The sequence below is a fragment of the Solanum pennellii genome, chromosome 9 (assembly GCF_001406875.1).
Source record: "Solanum pennellii chromosome 9, SPENNV200".
Lineage (NCBI taxonomy): Eukaryota > Viridiplantae > Streptophyta > Magnoliopsida > Solanales > Solanaceae > Solanum > Solanum pennellii.
In genome coordinates this window covers 81,598,590-81,611,007 of record NC_028645.1, presented here as the reverse complement: position 1 = coordinate 81,611,007, position 12,418 = coordinate 81,598,590, and the positions used below count along the sequence as shown (strand labels likewise).

Here is a 12,418-nt window from a genome sequence, read left to right as displayed (position 1 = left end):
TTTGTGAACAAAGTTGAGGCCTTTGTGAGTATATTTCGTCTGGTGAATGAGAAATGGGGATGATGGGTTGCCCGCTTTATCCTTCTCCACTTAAATATTGGATTCGGTTTGTTTTGCATAGAGCTCAAACAGTGTAGCTACAGTACTTGTAGTCTGATGGTTTTGTTGCTCATGTACTTAATTTACCATTTGACTTGTCACATGTTGGGAAAACAGGAAAGAGGAGTGAGTAAACTCGAAAACGTTGGCTTCCCTGTTAAAGACTCTCCATTCCATACTGCAATTTTCTCATTTTGTTTTTGGGAGTCGAGGTGAAGATGAGGTGTGTTGGACAATAGCGATCATACAAATAATGTAGAACACTAGTGGAATTTGTTTTCGCTACTTCCATCGGTGAAATTACTAAATCATTTTTAAGGAATTTGTTTATTTAGAAAAATATTTTTCGATGTGGTATTGTGGTTATATCCTGGTATTGTGATTATATCGTTGTATTGAATGATTTCGAAACTTGACAAGGGACACATACAGTAATTTTCATGAGTAAATGATTTTCTTACAGTTGTAATTGCCAAATTTGTCATCTTAACAATAATTAACACGTAACACATAGTAAGTTATTTGGAGTGAGTATTGGAAATTGTTTAATAAAACTATAATCATTAAACCCATATAGAAATGATTTGTGATTACTTATAGACGATTTGGTTTGCAAGCTATTGTATAAGAGTAAACTCCTATGCACGCTTGGCTAGGATCTTCTTGCAGTGTAAAGTAATCAAAATGTTTTTGCATAAAGTAGTTCTTGTTATACAATAGTCAATCAAAATGTTTTTGCATAAAGTAGTTCTTGTTATACAATAGTCTATAAGAAAATTACCGCCGCTGCTGCTTTTAGGCAAAAAATCAAGTGTAGGATCGAAACAATGAACTCAACATTTATAAAAACAGGCCTACGATCAATTGTATAAAGAAATAAACTCCAATAAGCTCAAGGCACGCCATTGTAAGGATCACCAAATGCTGCAACATTGCCTGGCCTTGAGAATACAATCTATATATACAGAAAAAAACAGAATGAGAACAAACAATTCTACATGTTGTAAGCATTTAGATAAAGTAGAAGCACGCTCTGTTATTCGGGCTTTTCAAAAATATCAACAGGTGCATGTCATATCCTCTAAAGGTAGTGCATCTTTTAAGGATCTGACATGGTGCAAACATTTTTGGAGAGTTTGAGCAACGAAACCATGTATTAAGGTGAAGATCAAGGTCCATTTTTATTTTCATTCTTTAACTGTTTGCAAGTATCAATTGAGCAACATAACAGTCACAAGGGGCGGAAGGAGTTCATCATCTACTATATATATGTTAAAAAAAGGATGCTTGTTCTTCGCCTATAAGTATTTCAAAGGTTTTTCCACCATACCTGATAATCTCCTAACGTGCACGTTTTGAATCCAGCAGCACAGTAGTCAAAGTAGTACTCCCATGTCCTGATGAACTTATCGTCGAATCCCAAAGCATGAATTTGGCTAGTCACAAAGTTATTAAAGATAGTTTGTTACTTTAGAGCAAGCTACAGAATGATTCATGAAGGAAACATGTTAAACACAATGTATGTTGTTGTTGTTACCTTTGTTTTTCCAGGAAGTTTTTCCGCCAGCATCTCAGCGTTTGATAGTAATGGATTCCTATGTCTTCTAGGTGCTCAACACTGCATTTGTATCATTTGTCAAATGGACATACTATGCTTGTGTTAAATGACAACATGAACTCTTTGTTTACCATAGTCTAGATGCAGCAGACATGGCTGATGTTACTCGACTTAGTGCAGGTAAGCATCCACCGGGGAATATATACTCTTTTATGAAGTCTGAGCTCTGTCTGTATTCGTCATACCTCTCATCTGGTATTGAAATGAACTAACGAAAGCCAACGTTTGTGTAAAGAAGAGTGTAAGGAAATTGATGGGAAGACGTGAACAATGTGGAACGTATATTCATTACCTGCAGAACAAGAAGGCCATCTTCTGCTAGTGCAGATTCACAACAGGTAAAGAATTCTTCCATAAACTCATGACCGACAGCTTCTAACATCTCACTGAAAATGATTATTAGTACAATTATGTCACACTGTCTTGACTTGTACATTTAGTATGCAACGACTTACCATGATATAATCCTGTCATATCTAGACATTTTTGGCAATTGACGATAGTCACATAGGAGAAATGTTATATGATCCTGTGAATGCATTTCATTGAATGTAGTTAGTACTGATCACAATTCTCCGAAATTGGTTCCAATGTATCATGTGTTATTTGAAGTTATGTACCTGAAGGCCTGCTTGCTGAACTCTTAACTTTGCATACTTGAGTTGCTGCTCGGAGAGAGTTATACCAGTATATTTACATCCTGTTCTCTTAACAACTTCCACAGCCAAACTTCCCCAACCACATCCGATCTCTAAGATGTGATGTTCCTTCTTTACCTTTGCCTAAAAAGAACAGAATCAGAATCAAGTTTGGCTCGAACTTAATGTAGAAATGAGGGATTATTTATTATGTTGACGACTTACCTTTTTGATGAGAAGAGAAATTTTCCTCTCCTGTGCAACTTTCAGGTCTTCGTCTTCACTCTAGAACAATTACAAAAGAAAAAAAAGATCACCTTAAGAACAAGGTTAAAGAACAGAAAATGTATCTTCGACCTCTAACCTTGAATATTGCACATGAATATGTCATTGTCTCGTCTAGAAAGAGCGAGAAGAGCTCATTACTCTGAAAGAAACGATAAATATACTTATCAGCATAGGTAAGATGATAAAGTTACAAGAAAACAGCAGAAAGTGACTAACTGTACAAGTTATTTACCAGGTCATAGTGACGAGAGATGTTCCTACGAGCCTGAGTCAGGGTGTTCTGATTTGAAACGTGTCGAATGAAGTACTTTGCAGATGACACTGCAGCTGTAAAAAGAAGTGGTGTCCACCATCCTCTGGAGATACAGGTAACGAAAAAAACTTTTAACGTGTCAATGGAAGTTGTAATGTTCTGATTACAGTTTCTGTTCAACTATTTACCTTTTCTTACTAAACCTTGTGACAGATGCTTTCAAATCTCTGTTGTTAACAAAAATCTGTAAAAGGGTTCAGGATGGCAAGTACCAACAAAAAAGCTATTGACATAGAAATAGAGTCATTTTCTCACCATGAAAAGATTAAGAAGACCGTCGTTCTTATCAACAAAAGAGAAGTCTCCATGAATAAATGCATCAGCAAGGCCTAAGTCACCTTGAGTTGCTACCTGTAAGTGATTAGTTTATGTCTATCCTTCCTTAACATTTTTCTTCTTTAGTTGCTCGATGAATACGAGAGAAGGAAAAAAAAGCTAACTCTAGTTACCTTCCAGTAAAACTGTGGACTATGAACTCTGAGAGACACTTTGAGAAAGCTTTTTTTCTCTGTTCCTTCAAATGTGAACATTGTACCTCCTTCTTCTAACAGGCTGAGCACAGAAAAATTATTGTCTAAAAACAACGTATGCATGATTCGTTTATGTAGTTTAAGTATATAAGATCATACTTTCTCATTAAAATGGTTTTGCTGAAACTGGATGGATAGAAAATGAAACTGTTATAACTCACATTAAGCATCCTGTCGCGATGAAACTCTTGAGAAATCTAGTAACGAGGAGGCGTGCTCCTGTTTCTGGCCAGGTAGGTACCATGTGTTTGGGATTTTTCAGGACCCTAAAGTTTTTCTTAAGTAGTCCTTGTGCAGCAATAGCACCTGCCTGAGAAGCAGCATAAAAAACAGATTATTGTGTATTCTTGTTCATCGATTTCATTTCTCCTTCAAGTTGAAATGTGGTAAGCTTGTATGAAGGATATATATATATAGTACTACCTTTAGTCCATCCTCATGGAAGCCATAGCCTGAAAGTAGTATTGCAATTTAACATCAATGAGTGGTGAAAGAACAACGCGGTTATAAAATTCGTGCACTGAAGGAAGCAAAGATGAGAGAATCAGGAGAATATTATTAAAGTACCTTGATATGCTCCACAAAACCATATTCCTCTCTTGCCTTGGATTTGATAAAGCTCAGATGAAGCTTTCGATGCAGCAACTGAAGGTACTGGATGGCCGGTGGTCCACTTAAGCAATGTATGATCCGGTGTGTGAGGAGGATTAAGAGTTACACAATAAGGCCTCTCTGTCTCACCAAGGTTCTGTTGGTTTACACATTCCAAATATAAGAAGACTTCCTTATTGAAAATATTATAGAAAGGAGATTTGTTGAATGAGTTGGCAGATTTTGTCATAATCTGCTCCACCATTGAGCTAGCAGATTTGATTATAATATGATCCACAAATAAAGCTGACAGATTTCCGTAGAATATATTAATTGGTCTTTACTTGTTCTACTATAAATACTATGAATAAAATATACTTTTGCAGTATCTAAACTTTCAGAGAAGCACCATATACCTGGAGTATATTGAGCCAATATGTCACGCATACTCTACCGTTCATGGTTCCAAGAAAATTCCATGAGCTCCACGCTGCTGAGTTGCGAGGCAGGAGAGTTTGGTCACAATGAAGGAAAATATCGCTGTTGCAGAGGAATAGAAAATGAGTGTTCATGTTGACATTATAAATCGTCGTAACACTATGGTTCTAAATACTATTTAACTTCTTTCAAACCAAGCAGCAAGAGAAGCTTCAGTAATCTCTTTATAACAGATACTTCTATCTAACACGGACAAACATTTATACGTTCATTTCTGGGAGGAAGATGAACCATTCATATCACCGATACAGCCTAAATGATGAACTTCTCAAGAAACAAAACAAAGTAAAATGAGAAAATCAAGTTCATAATAGGCGTAAAGTACCTGTAAACATATTGAAAAGCACCCAATATTCTTGTTTCATCAAATGTTGCCTCTTTGCCTAACATCCTCAGAGTATCTGGTGCATGTGCAGCCATTATGCATCCATCGTATATGTCTTTGGAACCATCGGTGCAAGCTACAGTACAGCCTGCACGCTCTCTCCTTTTACAGTTAGAACTTAGAATCACGACTAGTTTCTATCTATCGGAAGATTTTTCTACACCAAATGAACTGTATGGACATATGGACAGGAAACTCTCACATAAATACATAAACAGACATGGAGAACATAGAGGGATTCAAAATGCTAAAACAAAACCGGACCTTCTTCATTCGTAGATACAGAATTTACTTCACAGCCAGTCCTTATTTGACATCCTCTCTTCTCCAACTCATCCTTAACCTGCTTTGTATGCCATTCAACTAACTCAGAAGGATGATATAATCTTAACTAATCATTCAAGAAACCGAAAATTGCTACTTGTTTGAAGTTTTTACTGTATGAAATCAGTAATCTTTTTATATGGCACTTAAAAGACTAAAAGTACCACCTTGTTTACATATGTATGTGATCTCCATCTAACAGTGAGCCATTGAGGGCGACCAAAGAGCTGCGTAGAATGATACATAAAAGCATTCAGATATAGTATCTTATATGAACCAGATATAGTAATTGGCTATAAGATATATAGAAACGTGCTCGTGAAACAGTTTGTATGAGAATTCTACCTGAAGAAGATGGTGGTTGCGACAAAATGAAAGGATGGAGTAAGCAGAAAATCCCATTACTCCATCCGAGGGGCAGGACCATATAGAAGCACATATTGGAACCTGCGGAACATATATGTGAATTGCTTGTAGAAATGAACAAGATTTCCTAAACAGAACAGCAGCCTCACCAGATAAGCTTTCTGAAATAACTCCGAATAGCCATGTGATTGAATAAAATGTCCTAATGTCTCGTTACGATCAATGTCAGGATTGTTATCAAGTTCCTCAAGGTAACTGCATTGCAGAAGTAGATGAATAAGCTTCAACGAAATAAAAAACTAGTCTTTCCTACAGAAACTGTGCTAAACAGAATGAGTTAGTCGATTTCTATTGAAAGAAGCATGATCTTCAAATGAACAAAGAGAACTTTGTGGTCTAATGAGATGAGTAAATCAACAATGGCTCAAACAACATGAACTCGAATTGATTGCTGATAAGAATCAGTTATCGGTACCTTATGACATCCTGCTTGAACCTGATAATTTCTCTGATCATTTGCCAGAAATATGGATTCAATACATTCTTTTTCTGTGCAAACAGACCAGATATTCCATTCCGGCTACCCCATTCGCAACCATGACCTTTGTCTAAGCTCACTGAGAATGACATATCGGAGATCTCCATATCGACACCAAGACTCTCGAAAAATTCCATCATGTTTGGATAAGTTACCTGTCAAATACACCATTTCAGACATATACTAGTGTTCAAACCATATGGAGTTCAAAACAACTTTAGCTATGAACATGAAATTCGTTAAGAAAATGATCGGTGAGTATTGTTCAAGACCATATGCCCGTAACACTTAGGACTGAACATTTGGAACGTGGATGATATAACATGGGGGCTAAGCTAAATATTGAATAAACCAATATGAAAGATGTATCTTAAGAAAATGGACATTTGGCCTAACTCAATCGAGTTTAATGCTGATGATAATACATTTATCTTTCTTGTTAACACATGACTATGCATTAGAACCTACCTAAAAATTTTTTTACTTAAAAGGGAAGTTTGAGAGATAGAGCGTCACCCCGTGATGTAGGACATGATTAGCAGACTTCTAGGCTGATTAGCTTCTAAAGATGAGGTGCACGTGACACCTTAAGAAAATCCCACATCGTATTAGAAGAGGAAAGTGAAGAGTTCTATAAGCATAACTCGAATTCAAGTGTTTTACACACTTTTGGGGTAAATGATAGTATAGCCCAAGAGACGAATCTGTGAGGCCTGTTGGGCCAGAACACATGACATATAAATCCCACATCGGAATGAGGATGAAAAGTCAACTCATTTTTATAAGATATATAGTTCAAAGTTCACATAGTATTCGAGCTTTTGAACTCGATGATGAAGTAGCCCAAGGAACAAGTATGTGAGGACGGTTAGCCCAAAGTCAATAATATGTGTCATGGACTTGAACCGTGACACATAGTTATATACACTTGTGAATTTAAATATGCAATAAGATTTTCGAATGTCATATAAAAGAGTGTATTCATTTTATAACATATTAAACTTAGGTGCAATTTTTTTTATTTTTTATTTTTTTTCTTCAAATTTTATGTCTAATCAAATACGAATAAATCAGGACATACCCGTCCTACATGAATTCAATATTGGGCCTAAATTCACCTTAGGACCACATAACGATGGGTCTATTTCTTCTCCTATACCTTTCAATATATGATAAAATAGATTTTTAAGACAAAAAATGTTAATTTTCAATTCTATTAAAGAAAAAAATAATCCCTTGTTTTTATAAAGTATGAAATGGATTGCACTGTCGTAAGTTTATACATTGATTTGGTTAATATTCATTTGGAATCTTTTATTGTTTCTTATATTTGTTTGTTTAGGTAAACACGTCCAAAAATTAACTTTTATTCTCATTTATATAAACGACAATTACAAACATGTAACGTATAGGAATTAATCAAAATAAATTTCTTCTTTAAAATAGAGTTAATACCTAAAAAGAAAAGTTAAATTGTTGTTAGTCACCTCCTTGACTACTTGTTTCATTTTACTTGACGCTACGTATATATCGATAATAAATATTTCATTTTACTTAATGCATATATCAATAATAGACGTTTGATTTTATTTGTTCATTTTCAGTAAAATTCTTAAGAGCTCGTTTGGTATGAGAGATAAGGGCTAACTGATTTTAAGATGAGTTTATTTCATGTTTAGTTGACATAAAATCATGAGACGATTTATCTCGAGATTAGTTATCCTGAGATTAGTGATATTATTTTTATCCTATATTAAAAATGAAATAACAACCCTGAAATAACTTGTTCACCAACCAAACGAGCTCTTTAGGAACCATGCAATGACAATATTGGATTTTATATTTTGAATTTTTTACACCACATAACAGCCTAGCAAAACTCATTAACAAAAAATAACTATAGTCCTTATTTTTAACTATTTTATCTAGTGTATATAGCGCATGAATAATATATAATCATTGTATAATTAAAAAGTTATGTTAGTGTGGAATTTTAATTTCTATACGTGATATTATTATGTTTTATATGAGTCTAAAGTTTACTAGAAATAATATTTTTATTTTTACAAGATACAGATAAAGTCAATAAATATTCTTGATAAAAGAGCTCGAATTGAATTGACGTAACATTATATCTTGGTAATTTTCTTTATCTAATAAATGAAAAATTCGCGTTGAAATCCCGCACACTTTTAAATATATGCTTCAACAAGAATCAAACCACATAGTCATAAAATTCTTATAGAGCAAGAAATATATATTCTTTATTTTTTCTATAAAATACAAATAGGAGACTCAAGTTCTTTATAATTAAATTTTACTTATGAAATTACACCGATCGAATAATAATATTGCAATATACTTTTAAATTTTGGTGGGAGACAATGACAGAGTATCTTCATGGAAAGATAAGACAATGTAATGTACCTATGAACGATACACAGTGATACACGTTGTACGTTTTGAACCCACAAGAAATAAATATTCGTATTATAATACTATTATCACATGATATTTCTTTCATTATTTGTAAAATTTTATAAATCCCCCTTTTAAATTCTTGATCAACTTCATCATTTTATCTCTAAATGTTTGTTTGGTTAAGAATAAAATATCTTAAAATAATTAATTTCAAAATAAGAAGTTACTTTATCATATATATATGATATTATCTGATATATTTAATTAAACGTGAAATAGAATAATTCTATATTTCATTATAAAATTATTTTACTTTATATGTCACATCAAAATTGTCTCACTAGTTTTCTTTATTTAGATAAAACCTTATCTTCCTTGTCCCCTTCGCACGTACATATATATATATATATAGACAGAAAAAAAAAATCTGAAAAAATCACCTTTTACATAGGGCTGGACATAAACAATCGAAATATCGTATCGAACCAAATTTTTTTGGTATTTCGGTTTTTCGATTTTTGGTTCGATATTCGGTATATGTTTTTGTATTTTTTGATATTTCGATTCGGTTTTCGGTATGTAATTTTGTGTTATTCGGTATTTCAGTTTACCGAAATATATTATGTTATAATATATATTTATATTATATTAATTATTAATGTTAAATAATAAATATTATAATTTAAAATAAAAAATTAAAAAGTAAAAGACACTTTTTAATGTAACTATTTTTAGCCCATTAAGCTGAAAAATCAAACAAAAAAATTTGTAAATTTTTAAAAAACCCAACTAAGCAGGCCCATTAAAAAAATCGAAATTTCAAAACCGAACCGAAATAATAAAAACCGAACCAAAATAATAAAAACCGAACCGAATTATTTCGATTCGGTGTTCAGTACACATTGTACAAAAACCGAAAACCAAAAAAACCGAAAAAAAACCAAAACCGAATCGAATTACCGAATGCCCACCCCTTCTGAATTTTACACAAGGTATACAAGTGGAAATAATTATACATATATATATATATTTGTCTGATTTTGAATTGATACAAAATATAAAAAAAAAAAAAACTTTGTAGTCTTAAACTAAAAATATGTAAATTATACTAAAATGTTTTTATAACTTTAGATTTTAAATATATCACATAAAAAATTAGCTTTAAAAATTTATCAAAAGAAGATATTTTTTAAACAAACTAAAAAAAAACAACAAAAAGTACATTATATTTTTAAGCATGAATCAAAATTAATCCAACCTCAAATTGAATGCCAAATATCAGAAAACAAACAAACAAAAAAAAAACAAGTTAATGAAACTTTTTCATATGATTATTTTATTTTTCATTTTTGTTGATCGAAGTCTTTTATCTTACGAAAATAACTAGAATTTTCTAGTAAAACAAGTGCATTATCTTTTTTTTTTTCAATCCTACCTCCACCACCCCTACCCGGTTTTCAGCCCGTCCCATTTCTTATAGTGTTTTACTAAATTACATATAAATAATTTATCTTCGGTCCATTCCATCTCCTATACTGTTTTACGAAATTACACATACAATGATTTCAAAATGACGTTTCATAATTCACTTATCAAATATTAAAAAGTAAGTAAATATGTAATTATCGAAAAACTATTTTTCATCGTATCGAACACAGATATAAAAATTACATATGTACTTACCCGATTGAAGACCATGAATCCAAGGTCAAGATCAACGCCGTTAACGGTAACGGTTTTAGCATGGCCGCCGATATAATTTTCTTTTTCATAAATTACAATTTTAGCCCCAGATTTTGCTAATTCATATGCAGAAACCAATCCACTTATCCCTGCCCCTACAATTGCTACTTTCATTTTTCTGTCTTCAATCAAATATTATAACTGCAAATAAAAAATAATCATCAAATTAAAAAAAAAAATTAATACTCGCTTCGTTTCATTTTATATAATGATATAGTATAATACAATCATAAGAAATGGTGGATTTCTCAGATAATAACTGTTAGTTGAATGACTATTATTAGTCGTTGGCATTATTAGTAGAAAAACAAATATAGAATGCATAGCCATTGTGTGATGAAAATGAACTTACCTTAATGATTGAAGTTGAAGCAAAGAACAAAATGTAGGAAGAAAAAAAAAAGCACAAAATTAAGCAGTGAGGATTGGTTGGCTCAGTACAAAAGGACACAGAACATAGTGGAAAAAGAAAAGAGAGTGGGCATCATATATATATATATATAATACTCCGTTCGTTTAAAAAATAATGATTTCTTATTTAGTTTTAGTAATATTTTAATTTCAGCTTTTCACGTGACATGTTTAAGGTCACAAGATTAAAGAACAGTACATTTGACATGACTTTAATTTAGGACCACAAGATTCAAAAGTCTTGTTTATTATTTTAAATTCTGTACCAAGTCAAATTAAATTATTCTTTGTGAAATGAAGAGAGTATATAAGATAAGGTTTTATATTAACTCTTAAAAGAATGAAGATATCTAGTGTATAATGTTCGCTCGTTTGAGTAATTTAGATTCGTATTACATACGACTAATTATAAGTGAAAAGGCTTTTTAGGGGGCCGTAGATGGATCTAGAAGATGGATTACTTTGACTAATTCACTTTCAATTTTGTACACATTTTAAGAAATAATATTTATATTAATTGATGCATGTAATTTTAGTCCTTGTGAAATGATTTGAAGAATAAGTGATTATTGTTAAAGGTAAAAATTATAAAAAAATAATTTTTTCCTTGGATATGTATTAAAATTTATTTTTTACCATATATTTTCCATCGTGCATTAATTTCTCACTAATTTACGGTGAAAAGAACCTTATAATATATTTTTCACCATACATTTTCTACCATGCATTTTTCAAGAGGAAAAACCTATAAGTAATTGTATGTGCCTCAACATTATTTATAATAAAGATTTAATAGCTATCTTTTTGAATAAATTTCAAATTATAATTTAATCTAATGTAAAAATTTTAATTTTTTAAGAGTAAAATAGTCTATCAACATTTCTTATTAGGGTTTTAATTATGCTTCTATCAAATACTAATTGACAGAAATATCCCCAAACATTGAACAAAATTTATACCCTATACAACAATAAATTATTTATGAAACAAAGATTATTTAACCATTGAATAAAATTACAATAAAACTTAAGTTTATGGAAAGTGTGATTACACTTATCAAAAATATAATCTTTCAAATGTATAATCAAACACTGTTTTATATGATTAATATCCATTTGTTGAATTATCCTAACATTTTTTTTAAAAAAATTGATGAATAGATTAATCTCAAGATGATTTCTCAATGCAAATTAAGTCCAAATTCATATTGAAAACATGAAGGTAAAAACAAACAAAACCAATTTTTCTAAAAATCAAACGATATAAAACGAAAAAACAACATTTTTTTTTATAAAATGATATAAAATGAAATAAATATAACTTAAAGAACTCACCTGGTTAGGAGCAATCAATTAATATCCATGGAGAATAAAGAATTAGGTTACTAATGAAGTTTTTAAACCCTCTTTAATAGGATTAAATAGTAATTAACAAGTTTCCTATTTGTTCTCCGATTATATTAATTTTTCATTATTATATAGTTTTGTTCTTATTAATACTCGTTTTTTTGTGTTTACTAAAAAAAAACTTTATTTGTATTTACTATTTTATCAAAGCCAGAACATATATACCTAAAGGTAAATTTTGTTAAGATATTTTGTATTTTTATTATAATATAATTTAATTTTTGTGTACCTATATTACACGTGACTCCT

The 12,418-nt window shown here is 31.4% G+C and overlaps 1 protein-coding gene across 1 annotated transcript; it reads right to left on the bottom strand.

Moving 5' to 3' along the window:
* Nucleotides 1–775: 775 nt before the first annotated feature.
* LOC107030937 lies at nucleotides 776–10,819 on the bottom strand. Its single transcript, XM_015232153.2, has 25 exons — nucleotides 10,705–10,819; nucleotides 10,293–10,493; nucleotides 6,126–6,343; nucleotides 5,800–5,905; nucleotides 5,630–5,731; nucleotides 5,452–5,511; nucleotides 5,225–5,303; nucleotides 4,901–5,048; nucleotides 4,494–4,617; nucleotides 4,054–4,234; nucleotides 3,910–3,938; nucleotides 3,648–3,796; nucleotides 3,406–3,508; nucleotides 3,212–3,307; nucleotides 3,085–3,140; nucleotides 2,876–2,999; nucleotides 2,720–2,782; nucleotides 2,581–2,640; nucleotides 2,338–2,499; nucleotides 2,173–2,246; nucleotides 2,010–2,103; nucleotides 1,789–1,925; nucleotides 1,637–1,717; nucleotides 1,430–1,535; nucleotides 776–1,054 (listed from the first exon to the last, which is right to left on the bottom strand). The coding sequence occupies exons 2-25, from the start codon at nucleotides 10,464–10,466 to the stop codon at nucleotides 992–994; spliced, it is 2,589 nt and encodes an 862-aa protein (XP_015087639.1). The 5' UTR covers nucleotides 10,467–10,493; nucleotides 10,705–10,819; the 3' UTR covers nucleotides 776–991.
* Between the last annotated feature and the right edge of the window lie 1,599 nt (nucleotides 10,820–12,418).